Source organism: Eulemur rufifrons, chromosome 2 (genome assembly GCF_041146395.1).
Source record: "Eulemur rufifrons isolate Redbay chromosome 2, OSU_ERuf_1, whole genome shotgun sequence".
NCBI classification, from domain to species: Eukaryota; Metazoa; Chordata; class Mammalia; order Primates; family Lemuridae; genus Eulemur; species Eulemur rufifrons.
In genome coordinates, this window is record NC_090984.1 from 50,044,261 (window position 1) to 50,070,279 (window position 26,019).

General features: G+C 39.5%; 1 protein-coding gene across 2 annotated transcripts; it reads left to right on the top strand.

Moving 5' to 3' along the window:
* On the top strand, positions 1-26,019 carry EXD1 (exonuclease 3'-5' domain containing 1). 2 transcript variants are annotated; one of them, XM_069461367.1, is made up of 11 exons: positions 1-133; positions 2,520-2,588; positions 5,235-5,292; positions 5,598-5,725; positions 8,334-8,392; positions 12,048-12,134; positions 18,435-18,539; positions 18,618-18,698; positions 20,583-20,726; positions 21,921-22,112; positions 25,297-26,019. In XM_069461367.1, exons 1-11 carry the CDS (start codon positions 1-3, stop codon positions 25,963-25,965), a joined length of 1,725 nt encoding a protein of 574 aa, XP_069317468.1. In that variant the 3' UTR covers positions 25,966-26,019. The 2 variants fall into 2 exon arrangements, with proteins under 2 accessions (XP_069317468.1, XP_069317478.1); XM_069461377.1 differs by lacking the exon at positions 2,520-2,588.

A 26,019-nucleotide genomic window follows, 5' to 3' on the forward strand; every position in this document is an offset into this window, starting at 1 on the left:
ATGGATCTCAGCAGTGACTACCATTTCCTCAACCAGATTTTGTGGAGAAGGGTAAAACTCACGTTGGTTTGTGGTGTCTTCGAGGGTGTGCTCCAGCATGTGGACCCTAACAAGATTGTTGTCCTAAAAAAAGGTCTCATTCTATTTCTTATGATCTTCTGCCTTTTAAGAGATTAACGGATGAACTTAAGTGATGGCTTTGGGCTCCATTATTAACAACTGGGAGGGTGGCATTATCATCCCTATTTTGGGGAAGGGGTGGGACGAAGGTTAGAATACCATTTTCAGAACATTTCTAACAGAACAATGTGACTACATATGCTGGTATTCCCCATTTCTATACTTTTGACAGGATAGCAGCATTTCAATATAGAGAATTCTTTTTTTTTTCTTCTCTTTTTTTCCTCCCAGAGCAGTGAGGTGGTGAGAGAGCTTTTTAATTGAGTACTTCTTTTAATTTGTGTCCTTATGCATCTTACAATTAAAAACAACCACTGTATTAGTTAGAATTGCTTTTTTTTTTTTTTGAGACAGAGTGTCACTCTGTTGCCCAGGCTAGAGTGCCATGGCATCAGCCTAGCTCACAGCAACCTCAAACTCCTGGGCTCAAGTGATCCTCCTGCCTTAGCCTCCCGAGTAGCTGGGACTACAGGCGTGCACCACCATGCCTGGCTAATTTTTTCTATATATACTTTTAGTTGTCCATATAATTTCTTTCTATTTTTAGTAGAGACAGGGGTCTCGCTCTTGCTCAGGCTGGTCTCGAACTCCTGAGCTCAAACGATCCACCCGCCTTGACCTCCCAGAGAGCTAGGATATAGGCATGAGCCACCACGCCTGGCCTAGAATTGCTTTTGACTTCAACAGACAAATTCACAAAGACAGTAGGAGGTTGGTTTTTCTCATGCAAAAGGAATTCCATAAGTAGGCTGCTAAGAAATAGTACAGTGGCTGAAAGACACTAGAAGGGACCAGGTGCCTTGTGCTCCTGCTCTGCCACCTCCATGATCCTTTGTCATGCTTTGTCATGCTCATGGTCACAAGGTAGCCTCTACATCTCCTGGCTTCAATTCTGGTTTATCATAAAGGGTACAAATCAGGAACAGCTACATGGGAGAGATGCATAGGGCAAACTATGGGGGAGGGGACACAGAACTTCCATGCCCTGTCCGGGTGCATCACCCTCCCAGCGCCTCCATGTATACCAGCCCCAAAGCTTCAATATATAAAGTTTGTATTCAGCTGCAGTACTGATTTGCTAGGGTAGTTGTTTTCTGGCATGATAAATTTAAAGTTCACAATTGAAACATGTATAAATTGCATTTGAGATATTACTGCTATTGTTAAGCCATATTTTAAGTTAAAATAGGCTTTTGTGAGCTAGGATGGGACTATAATAGGTTTTGACAACATTAATTTATTCAATAATCATTTATTGATTGTTTTATATCCCAGGTACTGTGGTTCGTACTAGGGATACATGTAGGAATAACATGGTCCCTGTCCTCAAAAAACTTAGTCCAATAAGGATACAAATAAGTAGACAAGTGATATCCTTTCTGATAAAGGAGAGATGCACAAAGGCTCAGCTAATTTAGATTGGGGAGTGCTTGGATTAGGACAGTGGAGAAGTCTCCTAAAGGAGACATTGATGATGGAACTACATCTGGGCGAATATGAGTTAGCGATGAGAAAAGAGAAGGTTGTATTAAGCCAGTGGTTCTCAAACTTTGTTGTGTATCAGAATCACCTGGAGGACTTGTTAAAACACAGATTTCTGAGCCCTACTCCCAGAATTTCTGATTCTTAAGGTCCAGAATTTGCATTTTTAACAAGTTAATAGATGATACTATGCTTTGAAGCCACACTTTTTTTCTTTTTCTTTTTTTTTTAAATTGACTGGAGCTGTACTTTGAGAGAACCATACTTTAAAGCAGAAGTAGCAGCATGTACAAATACATAGAGACATAAAAACCTGGCACATTCATAAAAACTAAGTAAATTTCAGTATAAGGATATGATGAGAGGTAAGGCTGAAGAAGTAGGCTTGGAACAGATCAGAAGGATTTACATATCAACCAGGAGTTGGATTGCTGTCCTTGATCATATTTTAGAGCATGTAGCATGACATGAAGCAGTGTGTGGACTCTAGAAGTAGTCAGATGCCTTCAATTTCTTTCTGGGGTTATTAGGTGGAGTAAAAATAAATAGAAATACAATTAATAGGTAGTCTTGAGCCCCAAAGGCCTTAGAATATTCTCAGGAGAATTTTAGAATCAGTGTCCTGCTGCCCTGTTTAGTTTCTCTTGGACCATAATGGGGTTTACTTTGTTCTTTACACTACTTGTTTCAAGGCTGTAGCTTTGTAATTTATTATTGACTCTTCATTTCTTGGGGAAAATAATTTGGGTATCTTTATAAAACTCAGATTTGGGCAATTTTGAGAGTAAGAGTGTTTTCTTACTGTTTTAGGAAAATATTTTTTTATTATTAACTGCATGAATTGTTTTCTGTAACAGTGAAGAATGTACAGACGGGTCGAAGTGTCCCAGGAGTGAAGATGTTTTTCGGTCATGAGATTGTGAATGGTGAGAATTTCATCTTTCCTGAATGCTGGTACTGGGGTTTGCAGTAGGAGTAAACTCATTGGTCTCCCTCATTACATTATTTGAAATAAAATAGGGTGTTGTCTTGCCTTTTATATTGCACTTATGAACTCTTAAAGTTGGTATTTGAGAATTGACCCTTTCTTACTGTTTCTGTGGGTACTCTATAAGAAGAATAGGCTTACAGAATTGCAGTCATTTTGGTTTTATAATATGAGGTCTGCTGGTGCTCATCACTAGAGACTTGGACAGCTGGCAGTTAGGAGCCTGAATAGGAAGGGATTGTCTTGCTAAGCAAGCTAGTTAAATGCTATAGGTCCACAGTCCAGTCACAATTCCTTATCTGAAACCTTGGGGCCAAATGTCTGAGAATCCAGAATTATCCTGCACTTTTGGAAAACATAGCACAGAAAATATACTGTTCGTATTACCTCAAGAAGGTCTGGGCAGCATGATGAAATACAACACATTTCTCCAGAGTTAATTCTAATACGTGGAATAAAACAGGACTATAAATAGCATGTCAGGTTTTGCTGCTAAAAGAGTTACAACAAGATTCTGGTTTTCAGAGGTTTTTGGATTTTGGAATTGTAAGAAGTAGCCCTGTTTTTTATGTCTGCTAGTACAAGCCATTTAGCAAGAGTAGGTACAATTGTTTGCCTGAAAGTATAGCTATAGGAACTCATCTGGTCAGTGTGCTTCAGACAAGTCAAGTAGGATAAGAGAAAACAGGAACATTTCTTGCTTTCAAGGATTCAGGAGCTTTCTGCTTCTACCCTCCAAGGAGGAGTGAATATCAGTGCTGAGTGGAGGAATGGGAGGTCTGCGGCTTCTTAGGGCTGTGCATTTCTCCCCACTGGGGCAGATCAGAGGAAAGGAGAGTTTACTACTGCTTAAAAGATTGCTTTGCTTTGTGCGAAAACTAGAATTTAGGAGGAGATGAAAATCTCACCAAATTAATGACTGCAAATCTAGAGCCATTGCAAGTTCCACAAGTTTGGACAGCTACCTACTATCCGTTCTCACTAAATATGGTACCATAAACACTCTTTGTCCGTTGAATACCTTCTTGTAATACCATTGATGGTGGTGGCAGTAGTGGAATTCTTAACTGTGTTTTAACTATTAACCTTTGCAGTAAAACCGAGCTCTGGACTGGAACAAAGCTAGGCTGTGCATGAGTTTGTAGAGAGAAGCAAAGGAATCACTACTACCTTCTCCCTAGCTCAGAAGAAGGCTGATTACTGACCAGCTTTGTAATCTGTACATATGGAATTCATCTCTTCCTAAATTCTTTATCAGGACTTGGCCTTTGTTCATAATTTTTTTTTTTTTTTTTGGAGACAGAGTTTCGCTCTTTCACCCTGGCTAGAGTGCTGTGGCATGAGCCTAGCTCACAGCAACCTCAAACTCCTGGGCTCAAGCAATCCTTCTGCCTCAGTCTCCCGAGTAGCTGGGACTACAGGCATGCGGTAGCATGCCCAGCTAATTTTTTTCTCTATATATTTAGTTGTCCAGATAATTTCTTTCTATTTTTTAGTAGAGACGGGGTCTTGCTCTTGCTCAGGCTGGTCTCAAACTCCTGACCTTGAGTGATCCTCCTGCCTCGGCCTCCCAGAGTGCTACAATTACAGGTGTGAGCCACAGCACTGGCCTGTTCATAATTTTTAATCTCAAAAGATGGTCCTCTCTTTCTTTGCCCTGTGGCCCAATCAGCCATGGAGGGGTCCTCTCAAAAAGCACCTTGGATAAGGATTGTCAAGATGAAGGATAATAATAGCTAATCAGCATTTTTACTGAATTTTACTTTTCTCTGCCCTAGATTCAACACTTCTAGATAGTGCAGAGAAAAGAGACATTTAAAACATAGTGGCTCTCTGAGAGGCTTTTTCCTTAAAAAGTATCTAAACATGCTTCATTGAATCTAAGATGCTATTAATTATGAGACACCTGTTGCTTTTTGCACCATAAGAAAAAGAAACTGCCAGTTAAACTATCATATATATTTATTAATATTGTAAACAGTAATTTCAGAGCTATTTAAAATGTACATGTTAGAATCAGTGAAATATAATATTTCCCTGCACGTTACCTCCACAATTAGATTAAAAATAAATGATTTCAGCATTTCCATGCAATATTTCTCTCATAATTTTTTTGGGATTTCCATTTTAGCTTTCATTACCTTTCATGTCACTGAACTATTAATGTGCCAGCCTGGGAGAATGGCAGGGACAGATCTGTGAATGATTTAAGAGAAAACTCTCAAACAGTACACAGTGTGAGTGAGGGAAGATGCTTTACAATTGGGATAAGTGGGAAAAAAAAGTCTCTAGAACCAGTGTGAAAGACAACAAAGGCACTCTGGAAGAAAAAGGGTGAAGGGAATATGTAGAGAGGTTTTTAATCGTGCTGAATAACCAAGAAGCTATGTAAGGACATGATATTGGGAGTCTTCAATACTTTGGATAGTCTTTTCTGCTCTATTTATTGCTGGCCAATGAAAGCCCTATCGACTGAAATTTCAATTACTGTTTGCAGTACCTACTCAGACTGGATGTGTGGTGGTTGGGAGTGGTTAATTGTTTTCAGATTGGAAACTGTTGGAAGTCAGTTATTTTTTTACAGTGGAACTACTGGATGAAGTGGAGCAAGGTGCAGCGAGAGAAAAGGCTTCTTCTGTTAGGTATGATGGAATTATTTTCTTGATTATGATGTTTCCCATATGTGCACGTGAGAGTAGAAAGCCTTAACTCTAATTCACTAGCTGTTTGATTCCTAAAATGGCGTAAGGAAATAGAAATGAGAAGAAATATATAGATGTTTTCTTCCATCTTTAGATAGCACCCTCAAGTCAATGTAAACAATGGATAAATGGATCCTTTAGTTAATGGAGGACCACAGTCCTTACCATTAAGGTGTGGCAGAATCTGTGTATGACATCAGCAACAAAGAACAAGTTCACCTGAGTGTTGTTTTTTGTAAGGATAGTCTAAATACAGAAAGAATCAGGATGGATAAAATGAAAGATGAAAACCTAAATGTATGTGAGCCTACTTCTCCTGACCCTGAGGCACCAACCACCTCCCTGCTGAATGATCTCAAGTACAGCCCATCAGGTGAGCACTGGGGCTCTGAATTTTCTAGGCTCTCTTTATTGTGGTTGAGAACTCTTTTTTTTTTGAGACAGTGTCTCACTCTGTTGCCCCGGGTAGAGTGCAGTGGCATCATCATAGCTTAGTGCAACCTCAAAGTCCTGGGCCGAAGTTTCTCTCCTGCCTCACTCTCCCGAGTAGCTCTGACTATAGGCAAGTACCACTGCACCCAGATAATTTTTTCTATTCTTGGTAGAGATGGATCTCGCTATGTTGTCCAGGCTTGTCTTGAACTCCTGGCCTCAAGCGATCCTCCCACCTCAGCCTCCCAAAGTGCTGGGATTACAGGCATGAGTCACCACTCCTGGCCTTTTCATTTTCTTAAAGTATTTTTTGAAGAGCAGACATTTTTAATTATGATGAAGTCCAATTTACCCATTGTTTTTTCATTTATGGCTTGTACTTCTGATGTCGTATCTAAGAAATATTTGCTTAACTCAAAGTCACAAAGATTTTCTCCTATGTTTTCATTTTCTTTTTTATTTTCTTTTTATTTGATAAAACATATCTCATAGGACAGTTCCTTTTTTTTAATTAACATCTCTTATGTTTTCCTCTAGATGTTTCATAGTTGTAGGTTTTACATTTAAGTCTATCATCCATTTTGAGTTAATTTTTATACATGATAGGTATAATTCAAGGTTTTATAGATAGATAGGTATCTAATTGTTCCACCACCGTTTGTTGAAAAGACTGTACTTTCTCCATTCAATTGCCTTTGCATCTTTGTCAAAAATCGGTTATCTTAGCTGGGCCTGGTGGTGCGTACCTATAGTCCTAGCTACTCTGCAAGCTAAGTGGGAGGATCACTTGAGCCCAGGAATTTGAGGCTGCAGTGAGCCACTACACTCCAGCCTGAGTGACAGAGCAAGACTCCATCTCTGAAAAGAAAAAAATCAATTATCTGTATATGTTATTTCTGAACTTTCTATTCTGTTATATTGATCTGCTTTTCTGTCTATATACCAACATTAGGCTGTTTGATTATCATCAATTCATGATAAATCTTGAAATCAGATAGTATTAGTTATCCAACTTTGTTCTTCTTCAAAGGTTTTTGGCTGTTCTAGGTTCTTCGTATTTCCCTATGAATGTTGGGATCAGCTACTCAGTTTCTTAAAAAAAAAAAAAAAAAAAAAAAAACCAAAACAAAACTCAGTGGAATTTTGATTGGGATTGCATTGAATCTGTAGATAAATTTGGGGAATTTTGGCATTTTTAAGAAATCGAGTATTCCGATCTATGTACCTGGTATGTATCTCCGTTTGTTTAGATCATTTTTAATTTCAGCAGTGTATTATAGTTCTCAGTCTTTCACATCTTTTGTCATATTTATCACTAAATATTTCACATTTTTATACTATTATAAATGGATCACAGCATAGTAATTGGGTTAAAAAAATGAAAAAAACTATTACAAATGGTCTTTTTTAAAACAATTTCCCATTGGAAGATTTCGACCAGAGAAGTAGCATGATCTGACTTCTGTTTTAACAAGATCACTCTAGATGCTGTATAGACACTGAGAGGAAGGTAAGGGTAAAAGCATAGATCCCAGTTTGGAGGCTATTGAAATAATTAAAGACAAGTGGGTATGGTGGCTTGGATCCTGGTGGTGGCAGCAGGGTTTGTAAGAAGTGGTAGAATTCTGGATGTACATTGAAGATGGAGCCCACAGGAAAACTGATAGATTAGATGTGGATATAAGAGATAGAAAGGAATCAAGGATGATTTCAGGGGTTTTTGAGCAGCCAGAAGTATGGAGTCACTATTAAACTGAGATAGGAAAGACTATGGGTGGAAAAAGTTTTGGGGAGATGAGTAGGAGTTCAGTTCTGGTCACCCTAAGTTGGTATAAAAGCCTAGAATGAGGAGAGCGTTCTGAGATGGAGAGGCAGATAAATTCAAGAGTCAGCCTATATCTAGTTCCACGTTGCTGCAAAAATAAGAATAAAAAAAAAAGAGTCAGCCTATAGATGATATTTAAAGCTTTGAGACTAAATGAGATTGCCAAAAAAGTGAGCATGGATAGAAAAGAAAGAGGGACATGAACTGTGTCCTGTGCCACTCCAAAACTTTAGGGGTTGGGAAATGAAAAGGAACTCTGTGTTCTGTTAAACCTTTCATTTTTAAAATTACATAATTTTTAATAATAATTAACTGTCGGGATCCAGAGGATTCTAAAAGTATGGGCAATGACCCATCTCCAGGGCTCATTTATTTTTAATTATTATTTTTTTGTTACGCACATGCTTTTAAAAAGTTCATATCTTAAAGTTTTCAAGATGTACACCTATGAGGAGGGAAACATTACTGGACTATTACAGAAAATGGGTAAAAAATTCAATTTGTAAGATTATATCATTTGTGGGGATTTTGTTTATTCTCAATTGACAAACAGGATGCTAATTAAGGTTCACTCTGCGATGGGCTGCTGCAAGTGATAATGAAATAACATTAGACATTTGAGTTGTAATAGAGTAGAAGTATATGAGTGTTGCTAAAATTAGTGGGAAGGCTATTCTGTTGCCAAAGGAGGAGAAATATATCTAATGCCATCCTTCTCCTGTAGAAGAAGAGGAGGTGACATACACAGTCATTGATCAGTTCCAGCAGAAGTTTGGTGCTGCTGTAAGTACAGTCCTCAGTCATTCCCAGTATTGTCTGTATATAGGTATTGTGTCTGTGTCTCATAAATTTATTATAATATCTTTGATATTTTCCCTATTAATTAAAAATATTTAGGTACTTGCTATATGCCAGACATTGTTTCGAGATCTGGGGTAAAACAATAATCAAGACAAAGTTCCAGCCCTCAAGGAGTTTACATTCTAATGCAAGACAATAAACAAATGATGGTATTTCAGCTGACAATAAGTGGTATGAAGAAAAATAAAGCATGGTATGCAGAATAGAGTGACAGGGAGGTACTGTTTTATATGGGATGGACAGAGAGAATTTCTCTGAGAAGGTGACATTGAAACAGAGACCTGACGTAAGTAAGGGAGCTAGCCATGTGGATATCTAGGGGAAGACGCTAAAGTAGAATTAGCAAGTGCAAAGACACTAAGGCTGAAGCAATCCTGACTTGAGTGGAGGAACAGCAAGGAGGTCAGTGTGGCAGAAACACAGTGAAGAACAGTGGTAGGAAATGGGGAGGAGCCCAGAGGCAGATCACGTAGGGCTTTCTACACATTATAATATAAGGATTTTGAGTTCGAGTTGAATGAGATGGCAAACCATTGTCAGTTTCAGAGAAGAGTCAGAAATTAGAGGGACCACTGTGGATGTTCTACTTAGGCAATTTCTCTATAACCATGTATTTATTTGAGAAATGGCAGTATCTAATTATCCTAGAGTGTGGTTCACAAATGGGCTTCAGGAGAGTCGCTGAGCTTTCTGTGTAGGTGCAAGCCTATGCATGTGTGTACATGGATGCATTTTTAAAGGGAGAGTGAGTTATCAACAGATTCTTTTTTTTTTTTTTTTTTTTTGAGACACAGTCTCGCTCTTTTGCCCTGGCTAGAGTGCCGTGGCATCAGCCTAGCTCACAGCAACCGCAAACTCCTGGGCTTAAGCAATCCTTCTGCCTCAGCCTCCTGAGTAGCTGGGACTACAGGCATATGCCACCATGCCCAGCTATTTTTTTCTATATATGTTTTTAGCTGTCCAAATCATTTCTTTCTATTTTTAGTAGAGACAGGGTCTCGCTCTTGCTCAGGCTGGTCTCGAACTCCTGACCTCGAGTGATCCTCCCGCCTCGGCCTCCCAGAGATTACAGGCATGAGCCACTGCGCCTGGCCAACAGATTCTTTTTCAAAACAGCATTATTGAGATATAATCCATATGCCATACAGTTCACCTATTTAAATGTATAGTTCATTGGTTTTTAGTATATTCACAGAGTTGTACCTCCAACACCATAATGAAATTTAGAACATTTTTGATACCCAGAAAGAAACCCCACACATTTTAGTCATCACTCTCAATCCCCCCTCAGCCCCTGGCAACCACTAATGTACTTTCTGTCTCTATGAATTTGCCTATTCGGGACATTTCATATAAATTGGATCATACATATGTGTGGGATTTTTTTTGTACCTGACTTTGTTTACTTAGCATAATGTTTTCAAGATTCATCCATACTGTATCATGAATCAGTATTTTAGTTTGTCTTATTGCCACGTAATATTCTATTGATTCTATTGTACGGATGTACTACTTTTTTTTTTCTCCTTGAAACAGAGCCTCACTCTGTTGCCCTGAGTAGAGTGCCCTGGTGTCAGCAACCTCACAGCAAACTCAAACTCCTGAGCTCAAGCAATCCTCCTACCTCAGCTTCCCCAGGAGCTGGGACTACAGGTGGACGCCATGATGCCCGGCTAATTTTTCTATTTTTAGTAGAGACAGGGTGTGGTTCTTGCTCAGGCTGGTCTTGAACTCCTGAGCTCAAGCGATCCTCCCACCTTGGCCTCCCAGAGTGCTAGGATTACAGGTGTGAGCCACCACGTCCCACAAATGTACTACATTTTATTTATCCATTCACCACTTGATGGACATTTGGGTGGTTTCTACTTTTTGACTATTGTCAATAATGCTGCTATGAACATTCATGTACAAGTTTTTGTACGAACATATGTTTTTATTTCTCTTAGATAGATACCTAGGAGTGAAATTGCTAGGTTGTATAGTAACTCTACGTTTAACTTTTAGAGGAATGGCTAGACTGTTTTCCAAAGCTGCTGTACCATTTCACATTTCTACCAGCAGTGTATGAGAGTTCCAATTTCTCCACTTCTTTGCCAACACTTGTTATTATCTGTCATTTTGATGATAGCCATTGCGTTGTGGTTTTGGTTTCTATTTCCCTAATGGCTAATGATGATGAACATTTTGCCATGAACTTACTGGTCATTTGTGTAACTTCTTTGGAAAAATATCTGCTTAGATCCTTTGCCCATTTTTTAGTTGAGTTGTGATAATTGTTTTTATCATTGCGTTGTAAGAATTCTTCATATATCACAGATTCTTTATAGGGTCCATGACAACAATAAAAACGAGATAAGAACTTTTGCTGTAGAATTTTGAGAAGGTAGTTGGGAATTCTTAATAGCGAAATATAGCTTTTACTACCAGTTCTGCAGCCTTCTTATTATTGATTGCAGATGAAACTGAAATGCAGTCCCATTTTCACATCATTGGTGAGAGATACTCAGAATGTAGAACACTTTCTGCTCTCTAAAGGAAGACAGTGCCAGTGTAAATTGCTATTCCCTCCTATTCTCAAGTAATTTACCTACCTATAAAATGGGGAGGATCTTATATCATGCAAATATTTTTATGGATTATGGATTAAGGATTTTAGAATTGTATAATATTTTGAAATAGAATGAGATTATAGATAATCAAAGTACAAGAGGGTATTCCGAGGGTACCACTATTTCAGTTTTAAGTAACATAATGAATCCAAGGCTTTAAGGGACCTGTTGAGTCCTTGTTTCTGTCATTCTGAATAGTAGACACAGTGAGAGTTAGCCACAACATGTGTTCCTTTCAGATACAATAAATTGCCCTATGTCAGGGGCATACCATAAATTTGCATGAGAAATCTCATCATAAAGATTCGAATTCTAAGGCCAGGCACGGTGGCTCACACCTGTAATCCTAGCCCTCTGGGAGGCCGAGGCGGGTGGATCGCTCGAAGTCAGGAGTTCGAGACCAGCCTGAGCAAGAGCGAGACCCCGTCTCTACTAAAAATAGAAAGAAATTATCTGGCCAACTAAAATATATATAGAAAAAATTAGCCTGGCATGGTGGCGCATGCCTGTAGTCCCAGCTACTCGGGAGGCTGAGGCAGAAGGATTGCTTGAGCCCAGGAGTTTGAGGTTGCTGTGAGCTAGGCTGACGCCACGCACTCACTCTGGCCCGGGCAACAAAGCAAGACTCTGCCTCAAAAAAAAAAAGATTCGAATTCTTTCTTGGAAGCATCAGTGGTAACAAAAAGTGCCTGAGTTTTCAACTCTTTTTAGCATTTGGGGTATGAGTGATTTATTTTCCAGTTGTGGAATACCTTTGCTAAAACTAAAAAGAGAATCAGAAGTGTCAAGTGTTGATTTATATGTGTATGTGAAATAGACTCTGTGTTTTGAATTAGTCAAATTTTGTAAGTTTAAAAAATATGATCCACTTTTTAAAATGACAGGCCATTTTACTTGTGCTATTCATGGTGTTATAATGCCAACATTTATTTCTTGGAGCATTTTCCTTTTCTTCCTTTTCTTACCAGATGTTCCACATCAAGAAACAGAGTGTCCTCAGTGTGGCAGCAGAAGGAGCTAATGTGTGTCGTCATGGGAAACTGTGTTGGCTTCAGGTAAAACTTGTTTCTGTTTTTTGTTTTTTGACACAGGGTCTTGCTCTGTCACCCAGGCTGGACTGCAGTGGCACTCCTGGGCTAAACTGATCCTGCTGCCTTAGCCTCCCAAGTAGCCAGGACTGCAGGTGCATGCCCACCACACCTGGCTAATTTTTAATTTTTTTTTAAGTTGGAATCTCTCTGTATTGCCCAGACTGGTCTCGAACACTTGACCTCAAGCAATCATCCCATCTTGGCCTCCCAAAGTACTGGGATTATAGGCAGGAGCCACCTCGCTGGCCCAGATTTTTGAAAACTTTTTATTTTTAAATAATTATAGAGGGGTGAGGGTAGGAAGAGAGTGAGGGATCAAAAATTACCTATCCTGTACAATGTATACTATTTGGGTGATGGGCACACTAAAAGCCCTGACTTCCTCACCATACAATTCATCCATGTAGCAAAAAACTATTTGTATAAAAAAAAAAATGTAAAATTTTTCCTGATAAACAAATGGTATCCTCAGTTTGATGTTATCAGTGTATTCTACCAAATTTTTAAAAACAAATTACAGATTCACTGGTAGATTTATTCTTAATTGTCTTCTTTCTGTCAACTCAGTGTCATTGTTTTGTAACTTGTTTGGAATGTTCTTCCTTCTGGTACTCAATTTATTCTTTTCAAAAGAAAGAGTTTCTCTCTCCTCAGAGATTCACTTTTTCACCATCATTGCTGTCTCATAGGCTCTGACTGAGGTCTTCTTTCCCCCGTTCTATCACTTTAGATATATGAAGAGTTTTTTCTCTCTTCTTCTAGGGTGGTAGCTTTCCACAGCAAGTTTCTATCACACCATCTTTGTTTTTCTGTACCTGGGAGATGTCAGGTGAAGGTCCCCATTATATCAAAAGAAGGTTTTTTTTGGTGAGCCTCAAATAGCTAGAGGATGGGTAGCCACTTTTGGATCCAACCCAGCAGCATTGGTATTTAAGGGTGGTCAAGAGAACACACTGAATCCTCAGTCAGTGTCTTCTGTGCTTTGACACAGGACCTACTGCTACTCACTGAGAGAATATTTTCTATTAGCATTGGCAATCTGTCCTCTTGAACTCCTCCCTCTGGAATGTACTTCTCCAAGGGAAAGGAATGGAGGTGTCTGAGTCTAGTTTTGCTCAAGGATTAAATTGCCTCTCTCTTGTTCTGTGCACTTACTTGATAAACCTTAGTTCTGAGATGGCTAGATTTGAGTTAGCAGTGCAATCACAAATTTTTTTTTTTTTTTTTTGAGACAGGGTCTCGTTCAGTTGCCCAGGCTAGAGTGCAGTGGCAGCATCAAAGCTCACTGCAGCCTCAAACTTCGGGGCTGAAGCGATCCTCCTGCCTCAGCCTCCCTAGTAGCTGGGACCATAGGCATGTGCCACCACATCCGGCTAATTTTTCTATTTTTTGTAGAGACAGGGTCTCACTATGTGGCCCAGGCTGGTCTCAAACTCCTGGCCTCAAGCAATCCTCCTGCCTTACCCTCCCAAAGTGCTAGGATTATAGCTGTGAGCCACCACACCCAGCCACAAATAAAACAAACCAAAACTTCTGTCTACTGAAACAAAAGCATAGACTTTCTGGTAATGCAGGTCTGGACAGTTCTAGGTTATTTCCTAATTTGTCCCCTTTGGTTTTCTAGGTATCCCCATAGGGGATATCCAGTTGGTTATAGCTGTCCTTTTTGTGACTGGAAGCAAATTAATGGGCACATTTTGCTCAACAAGGTCCTTGGGCTTGTGTATTTAAACCCCCACAAATAATGATAAATGTTTTATGAGAACAGAAAAATCCCACTACTTTTTTTTTTTTTTAAAGGCAGTATTGGCTGGGCGAAGTGGCTCATGCCTGTAATCCTAGCACTCTCACTTGAGCTCAGGAGTTTGAGACCAGCCTGAGCAAGAGTGAGACCCCATCTCTACTAAAAATAGAAAAATCAGCTTGGCGTGGTGGGGAACGCCTGTAGTACCAGCTACTCAGGAGGCTGAGGCAGGAGGATCACTTGAGCCCAGGAGTTTGAAGTTGCAGTGAGGTACAATGATGCTACTGCACTCTACCTAGGGCGACAGAGTGAGACTCTGTCTCAAAAAAAAAAAAAAAAAAAAGAGGATCATGCTCTGTCACCCAGGCTGGAGTCCAATAACATAGTCGTACCTCACTACAACCTCAAACTCCTGGGCTCAATTGATCCTCCTGTCTCAGCTTCCTGAGTTGCAGGAACTACAGGCGTGTGCCACCATGCGTGGCTAATTTTTTTTTTTTTTTTTTTTTTTTATAGACAGGGTCTCACTGTGTTGCTCAGGCTGGTCTCAAACTCCTGGTCTCAAGTGATCCTCCTGTTTCACCTTTCCAAAAGTACTGGGATTACAGACTTAAGCCACCCATGCCCAGCCTTTTAGAATGTAACAACAGGATTGTTAAAACAAAGTAATACTTTACAGTTTACAAAGCACTTTGACAAACATTATTTCATTTACAGAGGCAATTTTAACACATCAAAATGTTGTTTCTGCTATATTCCTGTTTTTAGTAACATGCTTATTGCTTTCTCTTGATTTCATCAGTTTTATAAACTATCTATTAACTTCTATTATGGTGAATTCAAATTTTGCTCCTTTGTAGGACTCATACCTTCTTAGGTCTTCCCAATGTACTTATGTCACAATTTTTGGTTAAGACAGAATTCAGGCTATCTGTTATTTTGACCATGTAAGCCAAGAAGAATTGTTTCTTTTCTTGAACAACTTTCTGTTTTTCACAGAATTGGTAATTGCTTCATTTTATTAGCTTTGTTTCTTTGCACCTATGACTAAGCCTTTCCACATCTTCAAGAATTCCATACAATTTTTTCACGTGCTTAAATCTATCCTATTAAATTTTATGTTGCATTTTTGTGTTGAAACCATCTTTCCCAGAGCCCTCTACCCTCCTGCTCCAATGTAGGCTGATGTTCTTAAGCCTGGAAGCTACAAGAGAAGGTGTCTAGACTAGAGGCTCACACTTTAGTGTGCAGAGTTTCATTTTTTACTCCTCTACTGAACCCTTACCCTTCTCTTATGTTCCCGACCCCAAGAGCCTCTCTGGTTGGATTTATCCAGAGAATGTATGTTCTGTCCTTAGTGGGAAGGGAATGGGTGAGGTTAACTGGGGAGCTTATTTCCCCTTACGCAGACCTTTAGCGCATCCCCCCATTCCCATCTCCTCACTTTTCTTAGTATTTGGCACCTTTAATTCCTAAACCTTTATTTTGTTTTTTTGTTTTGTTTTGTTTTGCCTAATCTGCTTCCTTTCTATCCATGTTTGTCACAGCTTTTCTTAACTTTATTTAAATATTTAATCTTCATCTGTGGTCAAATATTTTCAGATATAATAACATGTCATAAGATGTAGGTGGCAAATATTTGTTAAGAGTCATGCAGTGTTTTATATCCTTTGGCCCACTTCTCATGGCCACTTTTAGGAATCTATCATAAATAATTCAAAATATGAAGAAAAAAACATACGCAAGAACCTATTTATCTGGGCATGATTTTATTTTTTTTTTTTCCCCTTAAATTTATTTATTTATTTTTTTTTTTTAAAAACAACAGTTTCATATTTTTTTTTCCCCACCCCCTGGGCATGATTTTAAATGGTTAATGATAGATGTTACACTACATTTGATAGATCTTATACAGCTGTCAAAAATTGATGAGAGCAATATGGAGAAATGTTTGAATGTTTATGAGTGACAAAGCAGGATATAAATTTGAATGCATGTTGTTAAAGCCATATACAGTTTTTGCATATGGATGGCATACATTGATTCACTGAAGAAATGTGTAACAGCCATCTATTTGTTCAGCTCTGTTCTAGTTGTTAAATAGTGGTGTTCATGGTGAACCCTACATAATCTCTTCTACCATAGAGCTTATAGTCTAGTAGAGAATTATTTTCCAAATATCTATTCAATTTTTATAATTAAAGAAGCAGGGATTCACTCTTAGTTGTCAGATTCTGGCAAAAAATATGAAAGTTCTGAGAATGGGTGCAGGTAAGTCTGGCAATTGTAGCTATAACAACAGTTCAGCTCCTAAAGTAACAAAAATGTCATTAGACTTCACATGGCTGGCTTTTTAGACCCATTTGGATGTTTTTTGCCTTCATTCTCTATCTTAGTAGGTCATCCAGCTATGCTGCTTTTGTGATTAGAAACAATCTAGAATTCTTATATAAAATTGATCTATAAAATAGTGTTGAATATTTGACATTATAACATTTGTGCCAGTATATTTGTTGCCTGTTTTAAACCTCTAGAAGGCAGAGAATCTCCCCTTATGTGTAATTTTATGCAACATCTAACATAATCATGCATATTATGGAACTCAGAGAAGTAGCATTTCATGTTAATAACAATGAGATACTGTTCATTTACTTTAAGCCAGTGATCCCTGGAGTATTAGAGTTAGAGATACAGGGAGGGGGAAATATTTTTTTTTTCCTTGTCTCTACTCTTTACTCAACACAGAAAAATTCTGACCCCAGATGTGTGGAGGTTGTTTCCCCACACACCAACCATGCCGTTCTGCTGTGTATTCTCCACTAGACACCACCTTAGTGTCCTCTAGTTCAATTCAATTCTGACATTATTTACCTAGAGATAGTGTCAGATTCCATAGGTTGAGGGCTCAGTCCCATAAGACTGCCCCCCACTTCAGATGCCAATCAATCTATCTATCTATCTATCTTTCTTTCTTTCTTTCTTTCTTTTTTTGAGACAGAGTTTCACTCTGTTGCCTGGGCTAGAGTGCCCTGGCGTCCTCCTAGCTCACAGCAACCTCAAAGTCCTGGGCTCAAGCAATCCTACTGCCTCAGCTTCCCTAGTAGCTGGGACTACAGGCATGCGCCACCGTGCCCGGCTAATTTTTTCTATGTATTTTTAGTTGGCCAGATAATTTCTTTCTATTTTTAGTAGAGACTGGGGTCTCACCCTTGCTCAGGCTGGTCTCAAACTACTCAGCTCAAGCAATCCTCCTGCCTTGGCCTCTCAGAGTGCTAGGATTATAGGCGTTAGCCACCAACCCTGGCCAGTTGTGAATGTTTCTGACCAACCAGCTGTAAATTGCGGTTCCCATGACCCCCTGCTCTCATTGATTTAATTTGTTAGAGCAGCTCACTGAACTCAGGGAAACACTTTACTTACATTTACCCACTTCTTATTATAAAGAATATTACAAAGGACGTAGATGAACTGCCAGATGGAAGAGATGCGTAGGGTGAGGTATGGGAGAAGGGGCATACCACCCTCCAGGAACCTCCACATGCTCAGCTATCCAGAAGCCCTCTGAACTCAGTCCTTTGGAGGTTTTTTTTTTTTTTTAGACAGAGTCTCACTCTGTTGCCCTGGCTAGAGTGCCATGGCGTCAGCCTAGCTCTCAGCAACCTCAAACTCCTGGGCTCAAGCAATCCTCCTGCCTCAGCCTCCCGAGTAGCTGGGACTACAGGCATGTGCCACCATGCCCAGCTAATTTTTCTATATATATTTTTAGCTATCCATATAATTTCTTTCTATTTTTAGTAGAGACGGGGTCTCCCTCTTGCTCAGGCTGGTCTTGAACTCCTGAGCTCAAACAATCCGCCCACCTGGGCCTCCCAGAGTGCTAGGATTATAGACGTGAGCCGCCGAGCCTGGCCTCCTTTGGAGGTTTTATGGAAGCTTCCTTATGTAGGCATGATTAATTATATCATGAGCCATTAGGGATCAACTTGACTTTCAGCCTTTTCCCTTCCCTGGAATTTGGGTAGTTGGGATGAGTCTCAACCCTCTAATCCTGCTGTGGGTTTTTCCTGTGACCAGCCCTCATCTTGAAGCTATCTAGAGGCCCCCAACCACCAGCCATCTCATTTGCATACAAAAGACACTCTTATCATTTCCACGATTCCAAGGGTTTTAGTAGCTTTATTTCAGGAAACCCGGAGGAAGACCAACTATATATCTCACAGTATCACAATTAGAATGCCATAGGTAAGACTGGTAAACAGTAAAGTTCGGACTGTAAAAAGTGAAAGTATGAGTCATCAGCTTATCCTTTTCTTTCCTTTTGAAAATCACAGTGATTGTTTCTTTTTTTTACTTAAGATTATTTTAAACCTTTTCCCCCTAAAAATCATTGAGTGACTATTATTTACTTAAATGTGAAGATGTTAAATATTTTATTGCATGTCTTTTATTCTTGATTCCCAGATCCCTTCCCCCAGTTCTTCCTTATCCTATGGTATGTATGTCTGGATGGTCTATTGTAGGTGGCCACAAATAGCCGAGTTTACTTATTTGACATTTTCCTTCTGGGAAGTCGTGCTTTCAACAATGGACTTCAGATGGTATTAGAAGACAAGAGAATTTTGAAGGTGAGTATGTAAGCTGATTCCTCCCTAGTAAGATTATCAACCAGGTTCTAATTACTTTGTCTCTTTCTGATTCCTTAGGTTATTCATGATTGTCGTTGGCTTTCTGATTGCCTCTCTCACCAGTATGGAATTGTGCTGAATAATGTCTTTGACACACAGGTACATGAAGGGAAATGCTAGATTCAAACCAGTACACATAGCTTCTGTAGAAAATAGGCCTTGTCTGATTAGTGATTGAAAGTCGTCTTTTTTTTTTTAGGTGCCCCATTCCTGCCCAATTCTTACGTAAGATGTTTGTATAATATGATATGTGAGAACATTGGTATACTATAAAAGCACTGTAGGAAAGTTACTTAAAATTATTTAGGAATATGTTTTCCTCATTTTGCTCCAGAATTTGTCAAATAAGAAGCAAAGTCTTCATAGCATTCAGAAACTTGAGCAATTTGAGGATCATTCAGAAGCCTGACATGGGAGGTTTTAGTGTAAGATGAATAATCATATTTCTGCCATATGTATCAGTTAAGGCAGGTTGGCATCTAGCTCAGGGGTTACAGGTTGTTCTGGATATACCCCCCAAAAAACCTATTCTGGCCCAAAACAGCCTAAAGAGATATGATTTGTCTCTCATCTAAGGGACCTTAGAGAAATGAGAAATCCCTAGACTCTAGTAACCCTTAGAGCTGATCTGGGTTTCTGGTTTGGCTGTGAGAACAGTAAAACTATTAGTTCTCCTCGTGTTTTCTTTAAGTTCTTCTAGGTTTATGCCAGTGAAAGGGATGTCTTGAATGTATAGCCTAGAATCTTTAGAGAGGAAATGAATGAATTAGCCAATTATTTTTGAGCAGCAATTCCTAAAATTCAATTTTGTGTTACTATATGTGGTTCACTTTTGCTCTTTACTCATAACAGACTTTTACATTTCTCTTGTTTACATGTTCCTTTGTGCCTTCTTTCAGAATCTTTCGTTATATAGAGATTGCTTGTATGCTTACTCCAAAATGTAAGAGAATTGCTCATTTTTTCGTTGAGGCCGATAGGCTTCTTGATTAAATCTGTTGTCTAATGAGGACTTTGGCATATCTTTCTATGCTTTTCTTTTCAGATTTCCATTGTGTAAGAAGCAGGAAATCAGAATTTGACCAGTTTGTTTTTCTTTAACATACTGTATTAGTTTCCTATTCTGCTGTAACAAATCACCACAAATTTAGTGGCCTAATACTGTTTCCGAGGTCAGAAGTCTCAAACCACTTTCACTGGGCTTAAAGTCAAGGTGTCAGCAGGGCTGGTTTCTCCTGGAGGCTCTGAAGAAAGAGATCATTTCCTGGGCTTTTTCAGTTTCTAACAGCCACTTATATTCCTTCACTTGTGGCTTCTTACTCCATTTTCAAAGTCCATCACTCTAATTTCAGCTTCCATCATCACATCACTTTCTCCTCTGATTATAGTAAAATCTACCTCTGCCTTCCTCTTAAAAGAGCACTTATGATTACATTTAGGCTCTACCTGGATAATTCAGGATAATCTCCTTATCTCAAGATCCTTAACTTAGTCACAGCTGCAAAGTCCCATTTGCCATGGATGATAACATTCACAGGTTCCAGGGATTAGTATATCTCTGGGGGCCATTATTTAGACTACCACACACAAATAGTTATTGCAATTCTTAATTTTATTAGCTTTCCATACCAAAACTTTATCAGAGTTGCTAATAGGTAATAAACATAATTTTTGAATTTATCTTCCTTTCCTATTAACCAGAAGCACCAAAGAGTAATAAATGGCCATTAAAGCAAGCAAATAAAAGAAGTAGAAAAGAAAGTAGACAAGGACCTATTAAAGTTGTATTATTTTTTTCCTTTTTTAAAAACATGTTTTCAGAATAAGTTAACTGAACAACTTTAAATTTCCTACTGGCATTGTCTATCATGTGGGTCCTTGGGGAAAATGGTATTTAAAGAATTGTCTCTAAATGTATTTCTGCCATGAGATAGATTTCTGTACATATTCAACTGTTCTGTTTGTCTTTTTTTAATACCACAGGTAGCAGATGTCCTTCAATTTTCCATGGAAACAGGTGGCTTTCTTCCAAATTGCATCAGTACTTTGCAGGAAAGTTTAATCAGACACCTTAAAGTAGCCCCTAAATATCTCTCCTTTCTAGAGGAGAGACAAAAACTAATTCAGGTGAGTATTAAAAGATGTCCCATATGACGTTAATTTTTTTTTTCTTGAGATAGAGTCTCACTCTGTTGCCCTGAGTACAATGTCAGCCTAGCTCACAGAAACCTAAAAATCCTGGGCTTAAGCAATCCTCCTGTCTCAGCCTCCCAAGTAGCTGGGACTACATGCCTGAGCCACCACACCCAGCTAATTTTTTGATTTTTTGCAGAGATTGGGTCTCACTCTTGCTCAGGCTGGTCTCGAACTCCTGAGCTCAAGCAGTCCTCCCACGAGTGCTAGGATTACAGGTATGAGCCACCAAGCCCAGCCGATGTTAACTTTTTCAAGTGTTTTCTGAGCAGGAACATCAGCCTATTATATAAAGAAATGACAGCTGCCATATAATTATAAGCATTGCCTAAAATCTTAGTTGTGCCAAATGAGAACAGTTTGTGGTCTCAAGTGGATAAAAGCCAGGATCCAGATTTGTTGGTTATCAATTAAAAGTACTTTGGGCCAGGTACAATGGCTTACGCCTATAATTCTAGCAATTTGGGAGGCCAAGGTTGGAGGATCACTTGAGGCCAGGAGTTGAAGACCAGCCTGAGCAACATAATGAGATCCTGTTTCTACAAAAAAATAGAAAAATTGGCTGGGCATGGTAGCACACGCCTGTAGTCCTAGCTACTGTGGAGGCTGAAGAAGGAGGATCAGTTGAGCCTAGGAGTTTGAGGTTGCAGCAAGCTAGGCTGATGCCACTGTGCCCTAGCCCAGGCAACAGAGTGAGACCCTGTCTCAAAAAACAAACAAACAAACAAACAAGCAAAACTACTCTGAAATAAATTTTTAAGTTGGGACAAGGGGGTAATTTTTGTGGTAATTTGGTTTAAGGCAATGAAACCAAAATCACCTCGTTTATTTCTCCAAAAAAAATTAGCTCCTAATATCCTTGACTATATTGACAACAATTTTGTTCATGTAATGAAGTCTGTTGCCTCCAGCCTTGAACGAGAAGTCCTGATTGATTGACCTACCTCTCCCCTTAGGGGTGTGTGTATGTGTGTGTGTGTGCACGTGTGCTCATAAGGCTATCAATAGTATAAAGGAGAAGGTAATAATAGAAGAAAATGACAGTGTTTTAAATTAAGCAACCCTTAAACAGTTATTTTCTTTAAAGTCTTGCTTACTATTCAGAGAAAATTATTTTCTTGTCTCTAGGAAAATCCAGAAGTATGGTTCACACGACCCCTTTTACCCTCTTTACTGAAAATTTTGGCCCTGGAAGCTACCTATCTTCTACCCCTTCGCTTGGTACTCATGGATGAGATGATGTCTGACCTAACCACCCTGGTGGACGGGTACCTAAATACCTATCGAGAAGGGTCTGCAGACCGGCTTGGAGGCATAGAGGTAGGTGTAGCTCTTCATAGGTGTGTCTTCAGGACCTCCTTTCTGCCTTCTTCCTCATGGAGAACAGGCACAGTGTTACCCTGTCTTCATAGCTATGGCAACTTTTGTGGGGCGGACTTGGTGATAAATATTTTTGAAGGGGCTATAGCTTGGGCTTAATCCATCCCCTTGAGCACATTTTCACAATATTAAATTATGTTTCCAAGAAATATTTCTGTCAAAGAATGGGTAAATTTAATATTTCATTAGTTCTTTTCTGTAGCCAGAGTAATATAAGAAAATTATAGACTAGGAATTGGCAAACTGTTTCCCACTGGCCAAATCTGGCCCATGGCCTGTATTTGTACAACTCATGAGCTAAGAACAGTTTTCACATTTTTAAAGGATTGTAAAAAAAAAAAAAGAAGAAGAAGAAGTCAGGGTGAGGTGGCTCATACATATAATACCAGCACTCTGGGAGGCTGAGGTGGGAGGATTGCTTGAGGCCAGGAGTTCGGGACCAGCCTGGGTAACATGAGGTGTCCCCCGCCATCTATTTAAAAAAAAAAATTAGCTGGGCGAGGTGGCATTCCTATAATCCTGCCTACTTGGAAGGCTGAGGCAAGAGGATGATTTGAGCCTAGGAGTTCAAGGTTATGGTGAGCTATAATTATATCACTACACTCCAGCCTGGGTGACAGAGTGAGACCCTGTCTCTAAAAAAAAACAAGAAGGAGAAGAAGAAAAAGAAGTAGGATACAAGACCGAGTTCATTTGTGGCTCACAAAGACAAAATATTTACTATTTGGGCCGGGCGCGGTGGCTCACGCCTGTAATCCTAGCACTCTGGGAGGCCGAGGTGGGCGGATCGTTTGAGCTCAGGAGTTCGAGACCAGCCTGAGCAAGAGCGAGACCCCATCTCTACTAAAAATAGAAAGAAATTATATGGACAGCTAAAAATATATATAGAAAAAATTAGCCGGGCATGGTGGCACATGCCTGTAGTCCCAGCTACTCGGGAGGCTGAGACAGGAGGATCGCTTGAGCTCAGGAGTTTGAGGTTGCTGTGAGCTAGGCTAACGCCACGGCACTCACTCTAGCCAGGGCAACAGAGTGAGACTCTGTCTCAAAAAAAAAAAAAAAATATTTACTATTTGACTATTTACAGAAAAAGTTTTCCAGTTACTGCTGTAAACCATTCACACTTAAGAATATAGATACAAAATTCTAAATAAAATACTAGCATTTTTCTTTTCTTTCTTTTTTTTTTTTTTTTTGAGGCAGAGTCTCGCTTTGTTGCCCGGGCCAGAGTGAGTGCCGTGGCGTCAGCCTAGCTCACAGCAACCTCAAACTCCTGGGCTTAAGCGATCCCACTGCCTCAGCCTCCCAAGTAGCTAGGACTACAGGCATGCGCTACCATGCCCGGCTAATTTTTTCTATATATGTTTTAGTTGGCCAGATAATTTCTTTCTATTTTTAGTAGAGATGAGGTCTCGCTCTTGCTCGGGCTGGTCTCGAACTCCTGAGCTTGAGCGATCCACCCGCCTCGGCCTCCCAGAGTGCTAGGATTACAGGCGTGAGCCACCACCGCGCCTGGCCTGCATTTTTCATATGAACACAACGTAGATGTGTTATTTTTTCTTAATGTGTCACTGGATTCTAGTTGCAAGCATGGTTAAACATTAGAGAATTCTCCATTTTATTAGAGCTGAGAAAGTCTTATGATTATCTCATAAATACTGAACTTTATCATATTTAGCTAGACGCAGTGGCTCATGCCTGTAATCCTAGCACTCTGGGAGGCTGAGGCGGGAGGATCACTTGAGGTCAGGAGTTTGGACCAGCCTGAGCAAGAACAAGACCCCACGTCCACTAAAAATAGAAAAAAAAAAATTAGCTGGGCAACTAAAAATAAGTTATGATATATATATATATATATATATACACACACACACACACACACACAGCGGTTAGAAATGCCAATATGGAAAAATCTCCAAGGCAGTTTTTTTTTTTTAAATCAAGATGCAGAAGAATATAATAGTGTGTTACCATTTGTAGAAAATGATTTTTAGAAAAAGTTATCAAAATAAAAATTTGAGGCCAGGTGTGGTGGCTCACACCTATAATCCTAGCACTCTGGGAGGCTAGGGCAGGTGGATTGTTTTCGCTCAGGAGTTCGAGACCTGCCTGAGCAAGAGCAAGAACCCGTCTCTACTAAAAACAACAACAACAAAAAAATGGAAAGAAATTAGCTGGACAACTAAAAATATATAGAAAAAATTATCCGGGCATGGTGGCACATGCCTGTAGTGCCAGCTACACGGGAGGCTGAGGCAGAAGGATTGCTTGAGCCCAGGAGTTTGAGGTTTCTGTGAGCTAGGCTGATGCCACAGCAATCTGGCCCAGGCAACAGAGTGAGACTCTGTCTCAAAACCAAACAAATAAATAAATAATAAAAATGTGAGGCTGGGTCAGTGGCTTACCCCTGTAATCCTAGCACTTTGGGAAGCCAAAGGCAGGAGAATTGCTTGTGGCCAGGAGTTTGATACCAGCCTGAGCAAGAGCAAGACCTCTGTCTCTACAAAAAATAGAAAAATTAGCTGGGCGTGGTGGTGCACTCCTGTAGTCCCAGCTGAGCAGTCGGGTCAGCTTGAGGTTGCAGTAAGGTATGATGATGCCACTGCACTCTAGCGCAGGTGACAGAGCAAGACTGTCTCAAAAATAAATAAATAAATAAAAATAAAAATTTTCGGGAAAATAAAAATGTGCTCTAATAAAAGTATAAACATTTAGTAAGAGATATATGTATATACATATGATCATACATGCATAGACTATCTCTGGGAGATTACACAGGAAATTGCTTTTTAGAGGATGTACCTGCTAAGGCAACTGGTGCCAGATTGGAAGAGAGAATTTCTTTTCCTGTATAATCTTTATTCATACATGCATATACACATGCACGCTCTTGTGGATTCATTGCCTTTTCAAAATACTTAAATTACTCAAAAAATAGTACTATTCTGTGGCTAACTTTACTTGAGTAAAAAGAAAAAAATAGTATTACTACTATAGTTGCAGACACTAGAGGGTGCTATATGAGCACATTTGAATAGACCCTCCCTTGCCAATTACCATTGATTTTAAGTAACAGATTGAGAAGTTTAGTTATAAGTAACTCGTGTTCATTTTCTTTTCTTAGCCTACATGTATGGAGCTGCCAGAGGAACTGCTTCAACTCAAGGACTTTCAGAAGCAGCGCAGAGAGAGAGCTGTAAAAGAATATAGGGTGAATGCACGGGGCCTCCTAATAAGGACAGTGCTACATCCAAAGAAATTATTGACAGAGACTGCAGGAAAAGAGGAAAATATCACAGGTTTCTTATTTTGTAAAGATTCTCAGACAAATAAATCTCCAAGTTTTATTAATGTATCTCCTGAATCTCATGAGGATGTGAATTTTCTGAAAGAAGAATCTAAGAGTAAAGAAACTGCAAAAGCTCAACCTCTACCTCCCATAAAGGATGGGGAAGCCAGTGAGGAGTCTAGTAACAAACTCATTTGCCTGGAGTCAAAGAGTTCAGAGGACCAGAAAATAACTCAAAAAGAACACTTTACAATACCCAAACATGAGTTTCAGGCAAATTTAACTTTGAAAGAGGAGATAGAACAGTTATTGATGGTGGAAAACAAGGAAGATTTAAAATGCACAAAACAAGATGTTTCAGCATCTCCTTCTCTTCAGGAAACCAGCGTATCTCCAAGTGACGTGTTTCATCCTGTAAGAAAAGCTGTGCTTTCCACACTGCCTCCCTGTCCAGCTTTGGAGAAGACAGATCCCTGGATAAATCCTTGTCTAAATCTGCCTTAGAGATTTGCAATTTGTTCTTAAGGCCATAAAAGTGGCCCATTTCCCTACCATCAG

What these genes read in the sequence shown, in the direction of transcription:
- EXD1 (XM_069461367.1), top strand. Translation starts at nt 1, where the DNA reads ATGGATCTCAGCAGTGACTACCATTTCCTCAACCAGATTTTGTGGAGA. An exon ending in GAAAAGGCTTCTTCTGTTAG is followed by an intron (nt 5,293 to 5,597) that starts GTATGATGGAAT and finishes TTGTAAGGATAG; the next exon opens with TCTAAATACAGAAAGAATCA. An exon ending in ACCGGCTTGGAGGCATAGAG is followed by an intron (nt 22,113 to 25,296) that starts GTAGGTGTAGCT and finishes TTCTTTTCTTAG; the next exon opens with CCTACATGTATGGAGCTGCC.